Below are 20,600 nucleotides of genomic sequence, written 5' to 3' on the forward strand. Positions count from 1 at the left end.
TGAGTTCTAGGACAGCAGGTTTTCAGTGTTTTCAGTATGAAAGCAGATAAGATTGGTACATAGCTAGAATTTCCTCAGAAAGAAACAGAATTTCAGACCTCTGTGGGAGGAAGCCATTTCATTGACCACATTTTTACAGCATTTAGTAAGTTTAGTAAGTAATTAAATCTAATAATTCATCTTATGCTGTATCAAAAGGGATGGCTTTTCTAAGGAAAGCTGTATTTATGGGACTTTTTTCACATTTCCTCTCTCTTTTTTTTTTTTTAAGTCCTTGTACATGTAACATTTAAACCAAATACAGTGTTTCATTTATCTTTCCTTGGAAAAAGTTCTTAAAGTCATAATTTTAGCTAGAGGGATAGTAATTTTCACCCATAGATACATGTGGTTAATTCAGTTTTATTTTCCTTTTGACCAGCCAAATTAAATACATTTGTTTCATTTTAGTCATAACTATTTTATTACTTGCACTGCAATGTAAACTGTTTGCTCTGTGTTTGCTTCCTTGATTTTTTCCCTCACTATTTTTTCTGTTGTTTGCTTGTAAGATACCTGAAGGGTCATTTTTAACAATGAAAAGTGAGGAAATGTCAAAGGTAGGGCTGCTGATGAAGGCTCTTTGTGAGCTCTGTGCTTTCTGTCTGTAGTTATCAAGCTGCAGAATGTGAGACGCTCAGCACGTGTGATGGGGATGAGGCTTTAACCCAAAAGAAGGTTAGCTGGTGACTTGATGCTCCTTCCTTCTGTTTCCATTTGCTGACTTCCAGATTGACAACCCCGTGCATCTGGGTTAACTTGATGCCTCATGGAAATTTTAGAAAGGAGACAACCACTTCGTATCAGCCTGTGATCAGAAACAGAAGGAGAATGGAAAAGAGAAGGCATGAAGAATAAAAGAACAAAGATGCATGGGTCAGAAAAGGGGAGGGGGGAGGGCAGGAAGAGGAGCTAGTGGCAGGGAATGCTTACCTCCCTGGGGACAAATAAAAATACATAACTGTTTCCTTGATGTTACTTTGCTGTATAAACAATTACCCTAGGACCCATGTAAATGATGTATGACTCTGAAAGTGAGTAGGTTGCTGCTGCCCTCCCACTCACCCTTTCTCTTCGCAAAACTCTGTAGAATCTGAGACCTGGTCCATGCCAGAAACTGAAGAAAGAAACAAAAAAAAAAAGTTAAAGACATGAAAAGGAAGGATAATCCCACATGATTACACTTTTGTTATTTCTCAAGTGTTAATCACAAAATGAAAAATGGTAGTGTGTAATGTTAGATTTGTATAAGTTCATGGTGACATTTTGAATTACCTTTCCTGAAACACAAACTGTGGATTTTCTGACATAGGAGACATTCACTGAATTGCAGAGCTTTAAAAATGACAGTCCTGGGGCTTTGATGGATTCTCTGTCTCCTGAAGTCTTGAAATTAAAGTCAATATTTTTCTGTATTTCCAACAGAAGTTAAAAGACTAAATGCAGACATTATTGCATGGTGTACCTGGGCTTATATAGGTGTTTGACAGGATGATCACAGGGTGTCTTCCGGATTTGAGTTATGAGTCTTGTTTGGAGTCTCACAGTAGTGCTGCGATGTGTGTAGCAAATGATTCTTCCCATACTTGGACCTATGCTTTTCTCATTCAAGATTATTCTGTATTTACTTTCTTAACTTTTTTTTTTTTTTGGTGCACCCTCTCTTGTTGTTTTCATTGTCCATTCCATCCAGTTCTGTAATCTTTCCATCCTGTCTGCCACAGAAATCTGTAGCCATACTGCTGCAGTACCCTTTACTCCTGCAAAGCCCCCAGCAGCCAGGTTTCCCATTCATCCATACCCTACATTTTGTTTGTAGGTGGAATGTGCTTACTTGGTTAGGTTTGTTTTGTCTTGCTTCGTTGTGTGTTTTGGTGTTTTTTAGGATAAAAGGAGAAAATTAATTTTAAAGGTTTTTTTGCATTTGTTTTTTGATTCAGCTCCTCCTTGGTGCAGAGGAAGCGCAGACGAAGGAGGATGGACAGCATCTGGTTGAGTCACCGTGGCTTGGGCTGGTCTTTTTCTTCTGTGGGACTGGCTGGAAAGTCATCTACTACTCAGGAAACTGAGGCTGACAAAAATTCTGCATTAACTTTTTACACTTTCTTGGCCCTTTAACAGAAGGCTCAGCAAAAAAAATCTGTTTTGGCTCAGCAAAAAAAAAAAAGGATGTTTTGAGCCCTTTTCTTCCCAGAGTACTAATTCTCTTTGCTGTACTTCATGGCCAGCTGCTGGCATAGCTGTATTACAAAAAATTCCTAAGACTCTATTTTGCAGCAATGGTTTCAAGTGTGCTCTGACTTAATTAGTAGCAAAATCCAGCTTATATCTCTGGCTGTACTAGGGGCTTCGTGCTATTGTGTGACTGCTTATTGTTGAACATTTAATGCAGAAAACAGTTTACCTTACAGATGTGGGGTTTTGTTTTTGAAAGAAAAATAGGTTAAATATGTAAGTCACCACTTAAATGCTAAGTATGATTATAAAATGCAAAAATGATGATACAGAATTCTGAGGGAGAGCTGTGCAAGACTGCCTGTGGGCCTAGGTTTTTAGTCCTGTGCTTTTACAGCAAGAGACTAGAAATGCTTATGCAATATTAATTCAGGATATAAAGCAAATTGGCATTTGGAAGCATTCAATTTTGCTCATAATTGTTCTCCATTCATTTGGCCGATTATCAGTAATTTCAGGGAATTAAAGACGCTCTTTTTAGAAGTTTCTAGTGAACTCTTTAGAATTGTCATACAATAACAAACCTGCCACTTAGGCAGCAATTTTCCCTCTTGCTGTCCTCAACACTGATGTTAGATCACTGTTTGGAAAGGCTAGACAAGCAAACTGCCATGCAGTAAATCAGCAGGAAAATTTTTTCAGCCTCATGCTGCTGAGTGAATTTTGATCCAAGAATTTTTGTGTTTGTTTTGTTCATGCAAAGAGTTTTATCCTCCAGTTTGGGACCAGAGAGATTGGTCTTCTTTGATAGCTAATCTGCTAAAGTGTATTTTGTTAAAGAACTTAGTATTACATTTTTGTGGATTAAGCTTGTTATTTTTCAGTCATCTCTACGTGAATTCCAGTGGAATGCAATTCAAAGTATGTGATGTCCAGTTCTGTCCTTTTCCTCTGCTTTAATGTGAAAAGGGAAACAAAATAGTTAAAACTCCTCAGGAGGGGGATTGTGAAGTGCCATTTACTGAAAAGGTAAATGTGTGTCTGTGTCACAGGACTTCCTGAAGCACAAAGTGTGCACAGGGACAAGAGCTGCAGAATGTCTGTGGTCAGAAAGGGATTGTTTGATGGTGATCTGTGACAGCATGATCCAGTGACCCAATGGGGATATTACATACCTGCTTTTAGGTTTTAGATGTGCTGAGCATAATCATCTCTCAGTCTCATGATCTCTGTCTCTTCCTTTCTCCTGGAGTTAGCAGGCCAAGGGCCAACATCCCAGCACTGTTCCTGTGCCAACCAGGAGTGAGGAATGTGGACATCTGAATGCATGTGGGATTGGTTAGTTTTGGCTCCCATTTCCAGTCCTGCGGAGGTGCTGCTGCTGAAGAGGAGCAGCAGAGCTCTCTGAGATGTTTAACTGCTTTTCTCCTCAGCTATGTGGAAACAGCAAAAAACTCTTACATTTGATAGGTGGTTTTAGTCCAGTACTCGTATTTGAGATAACCCAGCTGCTTCTGAGGAACATGAGAGCAGCCTTGCTTTGCACAAATGGTTTTGGTCATCTCAGAAAAAGCAAATACATCTCTTTGGTTTATTTTAATCTTCCCTAAATTAGAATTGCCATACTAATCACACAAAAAGGTACGATGATGGTTGTATTCCAAGAGCTGATAAAAACTGGGGGAGGTTAGTGAGGGCTGATTGATACTGGGCACAGAACAAGATGCAGCCCAATCTGCCCCCCTCTTGTGTGATTTGTAATACCTGCAGCCAGGAGTTGTTCCTCCATGAGTGGTCTTCCCTCTCGTTGGCTTTTGCATGATAAAAAAGAGCCCTTTATTGTAAATGTTCTGTTGTGGAGGGGATGGAACACTCAAATTTTTGAGATTCAGACTTCATTTCCCACATATGCAAAGTCTTGGCTTCCTTTTTAAAATTGTTCAGGAGGTTTGCTTTGTATGTTGCATGACCAATGGGTAAGTTTTCTCTCCTAAGTTTGAACTTGAGACTAAAAATGTTAAACATCCTTTGGAAGTATTCTCAAAAGCTTGAAAAATACGTAAATCAAAATCTCCTCTGACAAAAAAAAAAACTCTGTCATGAATTAATAACTTTTAAAATAGTTCTAAAAATTCCAGAGAAGAACACAAAGTAATGAACTTAGCCTCAGAAAGCTATTTAGTTTTAGAAAGATTTAAGAAGTATTTTTAGTGTTTATGTGAATGATGTAAAAGATAATGTTTCAGTTTCTCTACAGGCAAAATCCCAATTAAAGCTAATGTGTATTTGCATGAATACAAATACACTTTTGTTCTGGAGTGACTTTAAAAAACATCTGCATGAGCATTCTCTGTTTTAGGTAGCCTTTGTATTTGTAGTGATGAGTAAGTATCTTAGATGTTATTTAATGCCGTAGATTTTTGACATCTCATATGAAATATTAACTACGCTAGCACTCATATAGTTATTAAAATACTCTGTCTTCAGAGATTGCATAAACATAGGTAGTTAAACAATAATAACCTATTTTTCTGCTTTTTTATTTTGCATAAAACTCAAGATAGCTACTTTTATTAACCAGTAAAGTGCTTTTTAGTCAGAAGCACCATATTTAATGTAAAAATGGTGTAGAATGAGAACAATTAGAGTTAATTTTTAGATTTTTAACTAAGCACTTAAAAAACCAGAGGTGGTTCCTGCTGGAAGCACATTGACTGTGTGATGCATGCTGCAGAGAAGTTGATGATCTGTGAGAGCCTATGGATGTTCTACTCACAGTTTGTACATCTTCCTTGTGTTTATTCTGTGAATGGCCAGGTGTTTTGTACAAGCCATGTAAGGATGCATGGATTGAAAATCAGTATGGTAGGGAGGTCTTATTACTAGGAAGTGTTCTAAATTCTAATATAATATAAAAATGATGATAATAGGACTTGTTCCCTAAAATAATTTGCTCTCAGATAGGTTGAAGAAATATCTCCATCTGTACAGGAGATGGCTGTCTTCTCCTGTGGCTTTCTTTTAGTGGTTATGCAAGATAACTGTCTTTTGAGGAGTGGAAAATTTTGAGGAATTGCATTCCACAGAACCTTTGTGGAGAATTAACTTAAGCTAAAAGTATTATTACACTGAATTTTTTTTTTTTTTTGGTTACATCAGGAGCATCTTATGGATATGCAGGTACAAGGTGAGTAGGGGAAGCCTGTGGATGCTGAGGACTGGATGCCATTGTGCTCTTGCAGCTGTCCTTTACATCCTGACTGGCATCCCAGTGCAGCTGGGGCGCTTACTGGAAAAGCAGCTCTTTCTTTGCATCTCCATGTTGGCAGTTGGATGGAGAGTGACCTTTCCATGTGCCTGCTTTACTCCTGGGTACATTTTCCCAAGGACCGAGGTCATTAGCACTGTGGGGCTGTGTCTGGGTGTGTGGCATTCAGGGAAGTGAGCGCTCTGTCCATCAGCACACGTGAAAAGCAGCCCTGGCCAGGGGCTCACAGGAACTAGAACAATTATAGTTCCTTTGTTTTCCTGGTTTTCCTTCTGTCCATCCTCAGCAGAGATTTTGTTAACTTACAGTCTTTCTTCAAGGAGGTCTTGGAAGAGAGCAAGGTGCACAAGTGCACAAGTGCACAGGTGCAGAAGGAGCCATTCAGTTGTGAGAACAGCTGGAACAGCATGTTCTTTTCTGCTTAGTGTACAGTGCAGAGTGTGAGGGGTTTTGCAGAGTCCTCTTGTCCAGCTGACTACTTGCAGGGCATTTCCAGGATAACCTGTCCTGGGCTACTGATTTTCCTTTGAATCTGTTGACACTCTTCATGTTCAGGCAACAACCTCCAATTACCCATGTTAATGGAAGAAGACCAAATAATATATGCTGGCATTCCGCTCTTTTTCTCATTTCAATGTATCAGTACATTTTGGGCTGCAGAAAAATAACTAACTTATTAATCTCCTTTGAAGAATGAAACAAAATGAGAATTTCTAATAGCATTAAATGAATAATAATAATAATAATAATAATAATAATAATAATAAGGCATAGATTTTGTAAAATAAAGTTTGTCCACCTCATGTTCCCTCTCTGTGTGCAGATACTTGAAATTATTGTAGCACATTCTAGGATGAGACAAGGAGGGAGCCTTGTGGTGCGGAGACAGCTTGGAAAAGTTAGCTGCTGGGAATCTGACAAATTCTGGCATGAAGTATATACCATAGTATTTCAGTAAATATCTTCTGTTAGTTCTGGCTAAAGCTGTTTCCCCACTAAGAAAGATGATCTTCATCTCTGGGCTAGAACCAATCACAAATTCTAATGAAATTTGGCAACTGCAAGCATGAAAAGTCATTGATCCAAAAATTCATGAACTGTCTTTCATGCAGCAAACCTTTTGAACCTCAGTTGAAGCTCTTTCTATTGGCTTATTCTTGGTTTTGAACTTTTAGGAATAATTTTTTACTCTCCAAATTTGCAAATGTGAAATAAAAAAAATGGAGTGAGAGGCACATAATTAAGCATGCAGCATAACTGCATGTTTCCAGGCCTGTAGCAGGAGAGGAATGGGGGGAAAAAAAAGACGGTGGGGGGGAGGAGGGGAGAATAAAAATTAAAAAAAAAAAAAAAAAAGACATTGGCAAAGTTTTTCTACATGTAGAAAATGTTCTTCATTTCCAGAAGAGAACTATTTATGCTCCCTGTTGTTGTTGGAGACTTTGAAAAGTACATGTAAAGATGCTCAACTGTGCACATACTTCAAGCAGCACTACTGTCCTACTGCTTGCTAGGCATGGTTTTAAGCAGTAAGTGGATATCTGTTTGTAGAAAAGAAGAAGAATGAAGGATGTCTGTTGGTCTGTCACCCTTGAAGAACAGCAGGTGTTACATGTTATCGTCCCATTGTGGGCATTATCTGAACAATTTAACAGCTTCCAGTGTAGTCTAAATTGTCTTACTATTTGGCTACTGGGAGCACTGGAGTTTTCTGCAGAAGGTGATCTTTAATGTTAAGAGTTAATGAGAAGATTTTCGCATGTTGTGTTGAAGCTGGAGCTTCTTATTCCCCGCTCTGTAGTTGGAAAGACCTTGTTTGGTCACAATTAGTTTTGTGTAGTCACCAAACTTTGCAGCTTCCCAGACTGTTCTCTGACCTACCCCCAATGAAAGGTCAGGCACAATGTCACATCTGCTTGCAGAGAGCACCACAGCGTGCCCTCCCATGGCATGGTCATGGCAGCTCCACTCCCGTGCATCCCCTGTGGATGAGGAGGGTTGGTGGCATTTCGTCTCATTACTGAAACACACAAATGCTTGATTTGTCTGTGGGGATTCAGCTTGATGCTTGCAGCTGAATGACAGAAAATAATATTCTTGAGATCTTTATGCTCTGTGCTTTGCCTTTGAGCTGTATTAGTCCCTGCGTGCAGAAGAGCCTTCTGCTAGATATTGTTTATCTGAGCACATGGGGTGGCATGACGTGGCCTTTTCCTAGGTCTGCGTGAGATCTTTTGCTCTTCTTGGTCATCAGCAGCAGATAGGAGTTCAGTGGATCGTTAACTCACAGAGATTTGAAATGAGAGAGCATTTGATAATGAGAGCATGTTTCATGAATGTACCAACATGCTTCTAATAATCCTTGTAAATGTTTCTGTCATGGAAACAAGAGCAAGTACCATTAAAATTGCAGGAGCTGTTGGTAATTTTTAATAGAACTTCAGGACTATGTTTGCTCTGTCTTATTATAGATGTTAATTGTAAATTTTGTTTGCGCTGTGTTGGAAACTCAGTAGTGTGCATAGAAGCTATTCCTTCCCACATTTTCTATTTTTTTTTTATTTTGTGCAGTAGCTATGCACATATAATTTCTGTCCAGAAAACCCCAACCCTTTAAATGATTGTGGTCAAGTTTTTTTGATTGTCATAATTATTATGCTTCAGTTAAAAATCTCTCTAAATAATTTCTGTAAGGAAGCTATTTGGATTTTGTGTAACTCAGGTTCAGATCCACTTCCAGGCTCTGATATCCCCAAATTGCTGCCTTCCTCAGCTTGACAGAGGCCCATGATATACAGGATCACTTTTATATCTTAAAAAAAACCCAGCTCAGTTTTCTATGGCTTCTGAACTTCTCTGCAGTGGAGCAAGGCTGGAGCCAGCCATGCTCACCCCAGCCAGAAAAGAACGGTTGCCAAGTGTCCGCTCAGTGGTACCAGCTTTGTAAGGACTTGTGTAGTGACAAATCTCTTGCTAATTACACATGTACCTGCTGAATTTCAATTAAGCATGTTTAACTCTTTGGCATCTGCATATGATCCACAAAGGAATTCTCACTTCACATATGAGGTCATGTAGTAATGTACGAGACTGTGTTGGCAACAGATGTTGATAGAAACTTTATTTTCTGATAAGTCAGAAATATATATAGTCTAACAAGTAGTACTGAATCCCTCATATCTGGTACTGCAGGGTACTGCACTTGTCCCCACCCCTTTTCCTCCTCACATAAAAGCACAGTGGTGGCCTGGGGACCAGAAGGGGGTGACGACAGTGGCAACCACAGCGGGTTTTCTCTGACTGAAACTCACTGGTGAAAGAACTGTGCTGTGTATTATACACATTCTATCATTCCTTGTTCTTTCCAACTGAGCTCTTCAAGTTACAATCTAAATCCTATTGTTTCATCTATGTTTTCTCTTCTATCCAGGAAAACGTTGCAAATGTCTTGCTTCCTTTCTGAGCCTACCCAAAGCATTTAGACCATAAACAATCAACAGTTTTCATAGCACTGCACTAACAGGAGGAATTTTTCTGTTAAGTTTCAGGGGATTTTTCAAAGTTGTGGCAAGAAAAATATCTGCCAACTTCCTTCCTGTGTCTCAGGGTGGTGAAGTTTTATCAACTCAAAGCAGCCAGGAGTTTGTTCTTGTCACTGTAAACTCTTGCTTGCACTGCAGAATGAAGATGTGTAATACAGTGTCTTCATTATAATATAACTAAATATCAATCATAGTATTATTAGCAAGGCATGATCTTTAATGAAAGCAAAATAACTTCAGCAGCAGCAATGTTGATGATGTTTCTACTGTCACACAACTGTTTAAAGAAGTAAGGCACAAATTTTTGCAAAAGGTTTCGGCATCTGGGGACTAGAAGTGCATTTTTCTTACATTTGGAGCAGTAGCATGAAAACAGGTAAAGAGGGCATCCAGCATGTTTTAAGAAAATCCATGAAGAATGTACCCGAAACTCTGAGACTTTAGCTCATTAAAATATACTGAAACACAATTTTTTGACAGATCCGAGTAGAACATTTGTAAAATCTGACATTTTTGTCTTTTCTTTTGGCATGCAAAGATATTTGCATTTTAGAAAAGAGCCCAGAGAAAAGAGACAGAGAGGGTGTAGGTAATTAAATTTTAATTTCAGTTTTAAAGATCTTTCTCTAATTAGCTTTAAAAGTCAGTGTCTGAGTAAATTGAGTTTCAGGGTGCAATCATCGTTTTCTTCCTGGATCTTAGTATTCAAAAGTAAGAAGAAAGAATATTAGAGAAAGAGAAGGAAGATTGTTATTTTAAAGGCCTTTCAAGATAAGGATTTAACATTACATCATTATTAAAATGTGGCTGTAGCAGGTTGTTTTTTATTTCTGAATTTCAAAGTCATTGAGCAGTCATGGCAGGGAAAACTTAGGTTCTATTAAAAGAAACTGAAAATTTTACTAGGAAAGTAAAGACTTTTCTTCTTTCTTCTGCTTTGTAATACAGTTTTGTTTGGTGGCTTGCTTGCATTCTTTTCTCTGCTGTCCATTCTTCCAGAAATCATCTTACTGTTCTATGAGTAATTTTTGATGATAGGCATGCTAACATAATGTCCTATGTTTCTTAAAGGTGTGCTAGCATGCATTGGGCTTCTGTTCATGTGTTTTACACAGCCAAGTGTCTTTTCTCTACATTTATGTGATGGTTGGGGACACAACCTGCTGGTTTAATCTGCCATCTTCCAGACCACGCTGTGCATTTTTAGTGCTGTGGCCCAGCCTCTGCCCTGCTCCTGGTGTGGCTGCCTGCCAGAGCTCCAACTGCATGGGGCAGTGGTGGGAAGAAAACAGGCCAATGGTGACTTATCATGATTTCATGTGCAAATGCTTATAAATGTGCCATTTTAAAACTAAAGATACAAGAAAACAGAATATTTGATAACATTGAAAATCTGTCTGTGAGAAGTACATAAGCTGTTGTTTGACAGTGAATTGCTAGAACAACAACTGAAAACAGTTGGTTTGTACATGAAGTAGTTATAAGTATCTGGAATTGTGTAAAACAATGATTTTTTTCTCTGTATGAGCAGTGGAAGTCTTTTTATTTAACCAAGAGTTCTGAATGTAGAAAAATTAATTTCAGAAGTTGATCTTTTTAAGCACAAACATATTTTCAAGTAGAGAAATGCTAATTATCTAAACTATGTCACCTTTCTTGTAATTCTGAAAGGGGAAGCCATGAATACAAAATACTTGGCATTTGCAGGTAAATTCTGTGTAATTCATGTAATATTTGCAAATGTAGAAGCATTTGATAGAAATTTAAGTGACTTGAAATGTGACCATAAACACTTCAGTATGGATTAAAAGTCAGCACAGAAATCTTAAAAACTGAAGGGAATCTTAGTCTAGAGATTGTTGTCCAATAGGGTTTCATGAGGCCTCCTGTCACTTTTGGTTTATTTAACATCTTTAAATCCGAGAGAGTCAGTACTGTAAAGAGTATGTTAATTAAATTTCCAGATGTTGATAGACTGGGAAAATAGAATAGCATGAACAAAGGAAAGATATATATGTATGAGAACATTGATCTAAACTGAACTTATACTTCAATTATCAAGACAGATGCTGGAGTGAGACTACAGAAAAAGTTTTAGGATTTCTGTGGATGTTCTGGGTTGATACCATGACAATAAAGTACCCAAATGTGATTACTGTTGACTATATATTAGCATCAAAGTTCAAAAAATGACAGGGACGATTTAAACAGCACTGAGGGTATTTCATAAAAGAAATTCACTATTCTGGGTGCCTTCTGAACAAGTTAAGACTGGAATAATACTTACAGAAATGAACAGTAATATAGAAATGAAAGAGGCAAAGGCTGTGTGCTGTGTAGCATTGTTTAGGGGAGAATTGAGATATATGTGACATATGAAAAGAGAGTTTTTTTAGGGACGGGGAGGTAACTAGTGACAGAAGGATAAACTTGGGAGGAATAACACAAACAAATTGTGGAGATTTTGCCATTTGGAAATGCTGCAAATTGTTTTAAAATAATCATTACTTAAAAGTGGAATGGATTCTAGGAGAGAGAAAAATACTGCTCTGAGCCATGAGGAGAGAGTTGGTGGTGTGTGTATAAATATATACATATATAATATATATGTATTTCCTCCTGCTTTAATGTGGCATTCAAAAGTATGTTTCTAAAAAGATCTGCAACTGGTGGTAGCTTTGTGGTGCTCCTGTTTTGCGTCCTTCCCAGCTGTCCTCTCCCTACAGTGTGCCTGTTTTCTTCTTCAGGACGGGTAGTGCCTTTGTCCCAGCAGTGGTTCTTCACCTCTTGGAATGGCTTAAGGGCTTTTTTTTTTTTTGTCTTTCCATTTCTAATTCAAGATGTCTACATTTGATTTGCACTGTTTTGTTAATCTTGTAGAGAAGTTCTGCATTATGTTAGCTGCTGCTAGGGTTTAGAGCAGTTTGTAGATAAGTTCATAATCAGCTGGTTTTTGTCTCCAAGTGTTTTTCTTCTATCCATAGTCAATTCTACAACAGCCTCGGTGGTCTTTGGAAGTTATCATCACCTCTCAGAGGTTTGCAAATATGAAAGTTGAACTGGTATGGGGATTTGAGCTTTTGAATGTCATAAGGGATGTTTGGCTCTTGCTATGTCCAGCTGAGTGGAACAAGGAGATGAACTGAACCTACTGAAATTGGAACCAGAACTCCAGGAGCTGTGCTGGAGTGTGAAACTCAAGGCTAATCTAAATTTTTTTTAAGAGATATTTCAGTTAAATATAGACAAAGCCTTAACTTGTGATTTCAAGTACTTCAAGCTGAAAGAAGCAGTCCTGCTTTCCTCAGCCTGAGGATGACCCTGATTCATCCTTTCTCTTGGGCTCCAGATGAGGATTTGAGCAGAATGATGAGCTGGATGGGCCCTGGAGACAGCAAAGCTGTTCAGTTTCTATCTCCTATCCCCAGACTGGTTTTTTGATGCTGACACAGGACCTATGTGTGTCTTGTGTATACTGTGCACCCTGATGTACATACATATCTATGGGATCACTTTCAGGAGCTCTGTCTAACCTGAGCAGCTCTTCTGTTAAAAGCTACTCTTTCCCACAGAGAGTTTGATTTTACTGATTCATCATTTTCCCAGAGACATCTCTAGAGTGGAGAGAAAAAAAAAGTCCTCTTCTGGTCTACTCACCTGTCATGAGCCTGATGGTCTGTGTGAGATGGCCAGAAATGACTCTAAGATCATTTTTTTCATTTCTGTGCCTTAAATCCACTGCACACCAAATTGCACAAAGTGCAGTGGCACTGGGGAGCTGAAGCATCAGTTGAAACCTTCACAGAGTAAAATTATCTTGGGCATGCTATATAAATATAAGTATGTATTTTTCTAGTCATGCCCTCCAAGCTGGCATCCAAAAGGAAATTGGTTTGGGAAGGTATATATTAGCTCTGTTCTGGGGGACCACCATCCACTGTGCTGAGTGCCTGCACACAGGACAACATACTCAGCTTTATGGATGAAGTTTGCCAGATCCTCAAATGCTTTTGCTCGTGAGCATATTTGAAAATCAGAGAAGGTGATGACCCTTTTAAAATAAAAATGGAATTGCTGGCAGGAAGGGAAGGTACAACTCTGTTCTCTTAACTTTTAAAGATGGTTATAAAATGTGTATTGGCTATTTTTATAATTTATAGTGAAACCGCTGTTGCTTTTAATAAAATGAGACTTCCAGTCAGAATTTCATGATTATGAATGCAAGCATTTTGTTATACAGCTTGGATATATCCTACAAATAACCATTTTCTAGCAGAATTCTGGCTGTATACATAACTTAATGGGATTCTCTGTCCACATAATTCTTTCTGAAGTTGACTCTGGGTTGAATACTTCCAGTCCTTGAATGTGGCTCAAGAACTGAGTTAGTGGTAACTTTCAGGATTTTTAATTTAATTTTTCTTTATTCCTTAGACTTTTAAAACTTCCTGTAATTCATTATTAGATTTACCGTTTCAAGTGCTTATTTAAAAGGCACCTTCGCTGCAGAAGCAAATCAATATTTACAGTGCATTAGTGCCACAGAGAATTTGAAGCCTTGTGATTAGACTTCATTGCTGTTTTTTCCACTCTTCAAAGAAACCACAGACTTCAAACAGTATCAGCCATCATCCTGGAATCAGTGACATTGCATCGGTCCCATGCGTACTTCATCTTGTGGTTTAATTATTAAGTTCCTTTCCTTTGATTTTCCTTTTAATATTTCAAAGTATATCCTCTTCCAATCTATAAATTCTATTCAAATTTTGTAAACTAGAGGATTGTAACCAACAATATATTGGTTTAAAAAAAAAATCTGTTCAATATATTTCTTTATGTTGTTGTTTTAATAGAGAGTATCAAACCCAAGTTAGAATGGTCTCTCAGAACAGAATTGAAGAGAATGCAGGACATTATGTTTAAATCTTGTGGTTAACATAGTGTGAACAAGATTTAGTTCTTGGATTAAGACCTGTTGACCATTGCCAAGCAGCATGCATCAGAGCCAACTCTGTGTGCCTGTCCCATCCCAGTAATAAAAAAAATAATGCTATATGTTTAAATTTCTTGTTAAATTGGGAAATACGCAGATGCAACACACACAAATTTTTGTTTTCTATAATTCACTTTATTGTGAAATTTGCTTAGTAAAACAAATCACTTTTCTTTATGTATGGAACCTTTTCATAGAAAGAGACTAGAGTAGATCATTTGTATCTTTATATTGACAGTATTGACAGAATACCCTTTTTTTTTAAGATCTGATGAAATGTTCAGTAACATCTAATAATACCTCAATAGCTAACCTTACTAAAATGAAACTGATCATATTAAAGGTGGCTCATCTGTGAGTAGATTTTGTAAAAAAGTTTTTCCTGTTAGTGTTTTCTCTGGAGCATATTAGTATTTGGGAGTTCCATTGCACACTTGACTACCTGAATTTTGAAGAGTCTCTGCTCACCATTGTGCAAACTGTCAGGTTTTCACTACAAAGCAAAAGCCAAGGCAGAGATAATGTCTTGCTCCCCTCCAGAAACGCTGGCTAGATTTCCAGTTTCATCCTTTCTTTCTTTGTTGGCAATTTGGCTTCTCTTCTTACAGAAGTTCACCCATCTGAACTTTTGTTTTGTCAAGCAATTTGAAGAAGTGTAAAAATACAAGAACATTTTGCTATCACCTTGCTTATATATAGACATACAAGCATAAGGAGCAAATGAACTCATGTTTGAAAATTGTAATTCTCTGTTGTGGGGTGGGTAGCGGAGGCAAACATGATAATATGCACGGGCTGCTGCTTGGAGCAAATATAGATTGGTATTTTTCTTAAGTGGCACTACATACTACAGAGCCCCTTTTTGGCTCAGGCTGATCTAATAATGGAGAGTGTGTGTTCGGGGCTGTGCCAGCAGCACAGGCACTGCTGGGAAGGGGTCACTTCATCCTGCGTGCTGGGGCGCTGGCTGGGGCTGCAGCTGAGCCACCTTTGTTCAGAGATCTCCTGTGGTTTCATAGGGCACTGTTCGTGTGTTTGCTGTCAAGGGGGAAAGGAGATGCTTTGCCTTCAGCTGCTTCATGAAACCTGAAGCAGTTGAAAACAAGACAGTCAAAGAAAAACCCTCTATTACAGTCTATGAGTATATACTGAGAAATCAAATGTTTAGGAGACTTAACTCTGACCATTAAGACTTTCCTGCATAATTAGTGATCTTTCATGAAATACTCCTTTAATTAATTCTAGTTCCATTATACAGTTATGTGTATGTGTATAAATATGTTTATACATATTTATAAAAGAAAGCATTTTACTTGTTGGAAATTACCTTTTGTTATGAAAATTTTAAAAAAAGAAATTGAAAGGAAAGAGAAATAGTATAACAGTTGTGGGGAAGAAAATATTAATTCTTTGTTATTTTTGTTTACCAAAATGAACATGAAATAGATTGACTGTTTTGGTGTTTGGTCATGTAACACTTATTTATATCTCAGCAGCAGGAGCCCTAGTGGATTAAAAAAACTCCCATATTTTCATTGTGTGGCATGACTTACTGTATTTCTCAGTGTGTTCATAATGCCCTGCAAAATAAGATTCTTTAATATTATTAAATGTAACATTAACATGAAGCAATTGTCAAGATTGAGACAAGTCATTTAACAAACAACTCCTGTCACTGTGTATTCCTGTTAGTATTGCCAGACGTGCACCCTCAGTTTCCTTGGGAACTGTTTCATTAAAGCATTAAAACCTAGTCCTGGTTTTTATTCTCAGCTGTGGCCCAGTGTGCCTTTCACACTGACTCAACTGCTTATGTGCCATTGCTTTCACCTTTTTCCTTTGCACTTTGCATTCAGAGTTCCCAGTGCAGCAGTAAAGAGAAATAAAACTGATAAATCACAGCCCTTTCTGTTCTGATGCTGAGTGGGAGAGTACTGAGAGGTCACAAATTCAGGCAGTGAAACTTCTGTTTGGGCAAGGAGAGGATAGATGTGTGGGTATTTGTTGCAGGATAATAAATGAAATTGGAAAAAATTAAGTTGTATTTCAAAAGAAACTAACTTTAATGTGCCATCAAAGTTTCCAGAATGGGTGTGACCTCTACATATATTAAGAAAACCTTTCCAATCAGTCTACCTGCCTGCTGCATCATTTTTTACTAATGAAATACTTTTCTCCTGTCAGTCATGCCAGCTGGAAGGCTAAGGGAATCAGGGTAAATCAGCACAGGTCTTGTTTGAGCTGTCAGGAAGAGGCAAAAGAAGAATGCAGAGTAGAACACAGTCTCTTCCATAAGTTGTGAGAAAGAAATGCAGAGTATATTTCAGAAGGCGAGGAGGCTGCCTTGGCTGGCCTGCAGCTTCTTGGCAGCAGTTGTGCTAGCAGTGCCCAGGCTGCAGCCCGGGCAGTGGGGTGGGGGACACATCGTCCTAGTTCCACCCCTTACTGTGTCACTGGGCTTTGGCTACTTGCTCTTTAAAATACCTGTATGTCACCTGGTTGTTCAAGTTTATGTTGCATCTTTTTATTTTGCATGACATCCAACAGATAGGAAGGGTGCTGTGTTTGTACTTGGAAAGCCACTGAGCTGTGCTAGGTTCAAAGAGTTTGGTTTTCCCTTCATTTTCTCCTTGTGCGGCCAAGAAGCAAGGCTGTGGTTTGGAGGGAACAGACCTTGTCCTTGAGGAACTATGCTAAGGTCAATAACTCCTTACTCTGTGAAACCACATTCAGTCGCAGCCACCCTTCCAGAGCTTAAAAAAATATTTTTCCTTTGTCAAAAACATTTTAAATCTAGTCAATGTTTATTTACTGTCTGTTTTATTCTTCAGATATGCCTCTCCATGTCCGACGTAGTAGTGACCCTGCACTGATTGGCCTCTCAACCTCTGTGAGTGACACAAATTTTTCTTCAGAAGAGCCTTCACGGAAAAACCCTACCAGGTGGTCCACAACTGCAGGCTTCCTCAAGCAGAACACCCCTGGTGTGCCCAGTGCTCATGAAAGAAAGGTATATTTCTTTCTCCCTCTTTATTAAATAAATGACAAATGTGCATGAAATTTGAATTGTTTTCTCTTTCTCTCATCTGCTCCTGGTTTAAACTTGTGTTTTCTGACCTTGTTCACCAAACCCCATCAGCAGCAGAGAAGTGTTTGAGTCACATGTGTCCTGCCCTTCACAGAGTCTCCGTGATGCCCACAGCAGGGACTCTAAAAACTTGATTTTTGCCATTAGCTGTAGTTGAACCTCTGATTACTCATTATTCTGCAAAGTTTTTATTTTTCAACTTTTTCTTAATGCTAATAGGCCATGTATATAATAAGTTTTACTGATCCCTGTAATGTCAATGAATAATCTGCATGCCCACAGCTGGTCTGGTTTGTCTTGCTAACACAGCATGGCTAATATGTACTTTCTGAGGCTCTAGTCAAGTAATACAAAACACAAATTGCAAATGATTTCTCTCCTTGATAACAGTCTTAAAAATGAAACAGTGAAATGTAGAATGAGTATTTTTTCCTTTTTTCAATATGATTCCAGTATCACTCCATGAATTGCATTATTTGCTAGAGAAGTCAGCAAGAAGCTCTCTTCTCAGTGCAATATTGAAAAAATTGGAAGAACCATGCCCTTTTGTACAGATCCCAACATTGCCCATAATTGTGAAGGTAACTTGCAGACAAACTCAAAAGGAAAAAAAGTATATTTTCTAATAGAAATGATTAATTTTAAAATAATGTTGCACTTTTGCTTGCCATTCTGACTACACAGCACAAAGTCCTCTTGGAAAATATGCAGCTTATAGCTTTTCTTTTTTTTCCCTTCATTCCTATTAATTCTGTGTAGTATAAATGCAAACTAAGTCTCAGCGGTTGGGATTCACACACCCCAAATAAAGAAATCTTTATACACTGCTAATGAACCAAACTATTTTCAGTGGGCCTTTGGTCATTTCAAAAGCATCTGTAAAAGCTCAGTGCTCATAGGTGTTGAGGTGACTGTTCATGCAGAGGTGTCAGTTTAAGCTGGTATCGTTAGGTTTCTGCTTGATCAGGATTTCAGGCAGGTAATAGTATGTTTTCTGTCACTTGTACTGGTGTGGCACAGAAGTGTGTGCTGTTTTGTAAAAATGTGCTTTATACTAATCTGATTCAGAGAGGAAAAATGATAATCTAATCCATTTGAAGTATTAACATTTTCAGTTAATTTCTGTGAAATTGTAATGAGATGACACTTCATTACTACACAAGCATAGATATGAGGGGCTATGCATAGCATAATCAGATTTCTTTGAATGTCTGAAGTTAGCAGAAATTGGAGAGAACTGAACAGCAGCTATCTTTCACACCAGTCTTCTTGCACCATTAGTTGTTCAGCATGTACTTACTCTTGATTTTTGTGAAAATATTTCATGTCTATTGGAGCACGGTGACCAAACTGGAAAGGAATGCATATGATCTCATGTAGTGATGGGAAGCAAGCCACCAGAGAACATTAAATCAAGAAGATTGGAAAGAACTAAAGTTACATTAGTTAGTACAATAGATCTGATAATTTTTTATCTTTTTTGCACACTCTATATATTGATCATTTGAATAGAGCAGTTCACTATTTTAAATAGATAAGATACAGTAAACATCTGGAATTAAGTAATTGCTTATGCAATGTGTCTTATGAACTAATCCTGAGTTCATTTATGCTAGACTGATTTTTTTCTGTTTTCAGTGTCTTGATTTCTTCGTGTGAGTCAAGATTTTGTAGCCAATCTATTTCTCTTAGGAATGGGTATTAAGAATTTCCTTTCCCAGTATTAGCTACAATTTCATTTGTATTATTATTCTAAATGGTGCATTTTTGAAGTCCCTGTCTCCAATCTCTTACCAAAGTACTAACAATGAATTTTTACAAGTGTATTTGTGTTATTCAAGCTATAACAAATCCTCAGTACTTTTCTTATGTTAGGTTGTTTTCTTCAGCTACTCAGATAACAAAGAGATGGCTGTGCTTTGTTTCAGACTGTTTCATTGATTATAGATGACACAGACATTTTGAGAAAAGCAATGAGAACAATAATTTTCTTCTCAGTGCATTGGACTTGAGCACCCATATATCTTTTGTGAGTGGTTGGCACTATGTAATGTTTTCACTGCAGTTCTCTCTCTTGACAGCACAAGAACATATGTTCTTGGGCTGAGATTTGCAGCACAGTTGTAGATTAGCAACTTTGCCCCAGCAGTATCTTGCAGAAACATGAAAAGGGTTTCTGGGAGAGTTGCCAAAAGCTTCATCCACCTACTGACTCTAAGAAGTGACATTACTTTCAGCCCGTCACCTCTGAAGAGAAATAATTGACAGGTAGAAACCCTGTCCAAGTTTTGGAGGAATTAGCACAGGGGAAGTTGCATGTATCTGGCAGAAGGGATTTATTTCTCGGGGACAAGTGAGAGAGGACTTCTTATTGGTGTTTGTTTCATTTTGGGTATGAAGAATTTGGAATGGCAGGAAAATGGGCAGATGCCCAAGTTGAGATGGAATGAAGGGGTGAGAGTACTGCCATGCAAAGAAGGCTGTGAGGAGCCAGGACATATGCCAGTAGTTCTGGGCAAACAGAAAGGGAAAAGGGTGCTGGGGAAGAGCAAAAATACTCTGTTGAGGGGTTTGTTAAGGGCTGTTTGAAGGATCCTACTGATGAAACTGTAGTGCTGCCTGTAGTTACCGGGAAAAATGAAGTGAGACATCAGGATCTTCTGTGTCCCTCAGGAAAGAAGAGAATGATCAGAGACAGAGTTTACTTTGGAGGGACCTGAGCTGGTCCTGCAAAGACTTGGATGTATGTTGAACTTGAGATGCATTTCTGCTACAATAAGTAGGATGTTGTGATATGAAATCCTTGCCCTAAACTGGGCATGCATTCTCATCCATTTTTCAAATCATCTCATTGTAAAGAAACATCTTATTTATTATCAGGATATCATAATGCACTCTGTATCCCTAGAATTGCAATCTCACATAAATTACTTTCTGTGTTTTTTACCTGTAAGAGCGACTGGAAACCAAGTGGTTTTAGTCCCAATGTACTCATTTATTTGCAGAATTATTGATTATTTACAAGTTATTTTAGTGTTATTAACTGTACTTAGCTAGGTAGTTTCTGACTTTATCCTTCCCATGCGTGTTTTCAACCAAATGAATAGGTCTTCCCATCTGTGAAAGTATTCACAAAATTTGGCTCATGATCACCTCTAGTAGGTAAATTTTCTTCTTGGGATTTATTTTTTTTAATTGAATATAAAATTATTTTCAGATACTTTTTTTTGTGTGCAAGACACATACCTGTATTACCTAGTGACTCATAGCTTGACTTAATCCTGTCTCTTGCTTCCTTGAGCCATTCTAATGAAAAAAGAAGAAATCTCCTAGTAGAAATCTCTTCTCAGAGGCCTGGAGTAATACCTGATTTGCAAGCTGTAATTTTGTTTGAATGGTATTGAACTGTACAGGTGAACAGATTGTACACAGCTGAAGCATATCATGTGCTTTTTTCCACTGCAGTAAAATCTTTTTTGATATTGTTGTTTTCTG

The 20,600-nt window shown here is 38.1% G+C and overlaps 1 protein-coding gene across 21 annotated transcripts in view; it reads left to right on the forward strand.

Annotated features, from left to right (window-relative positions):
• The window catches only part of PARD3 (par-3 family cell polarity regulator), a 451,552-nt gene that overhangs the window by 162,032 nt on the left and 268,920 nt on the right, over positions 1–20,600 (forward strand). For all 21 annotated transcript variants that reach the window (XM_039570296.1, XM_039570300.1, XM_039570307.1 and 18 more), the window contains one exon: positions 16,849–17,027. In XM_039570296.1, coding sequence (XP_039426230.1) covers positions 16,849–17,027 — 179 coding nt within the window. The remainder of the gene's footprint in view (positions 1–16,848; positions 17,028–20,600) is intronic.

This window comes from Corvus cornix, chromosome 2 (assembly GCF_000738735.6).
Source record: "Corvus cornix cornix isolate S_Up_H32 chromosome 2, ASM73873v5, whole genome shotgun sequence".
Taxonomy (NCBI): domain Eukaryota; kingdom Metazoa; phylum Chordata; class Aves; order Passeriformes; family Corvidae; genus Corvus; species Corvus cornix.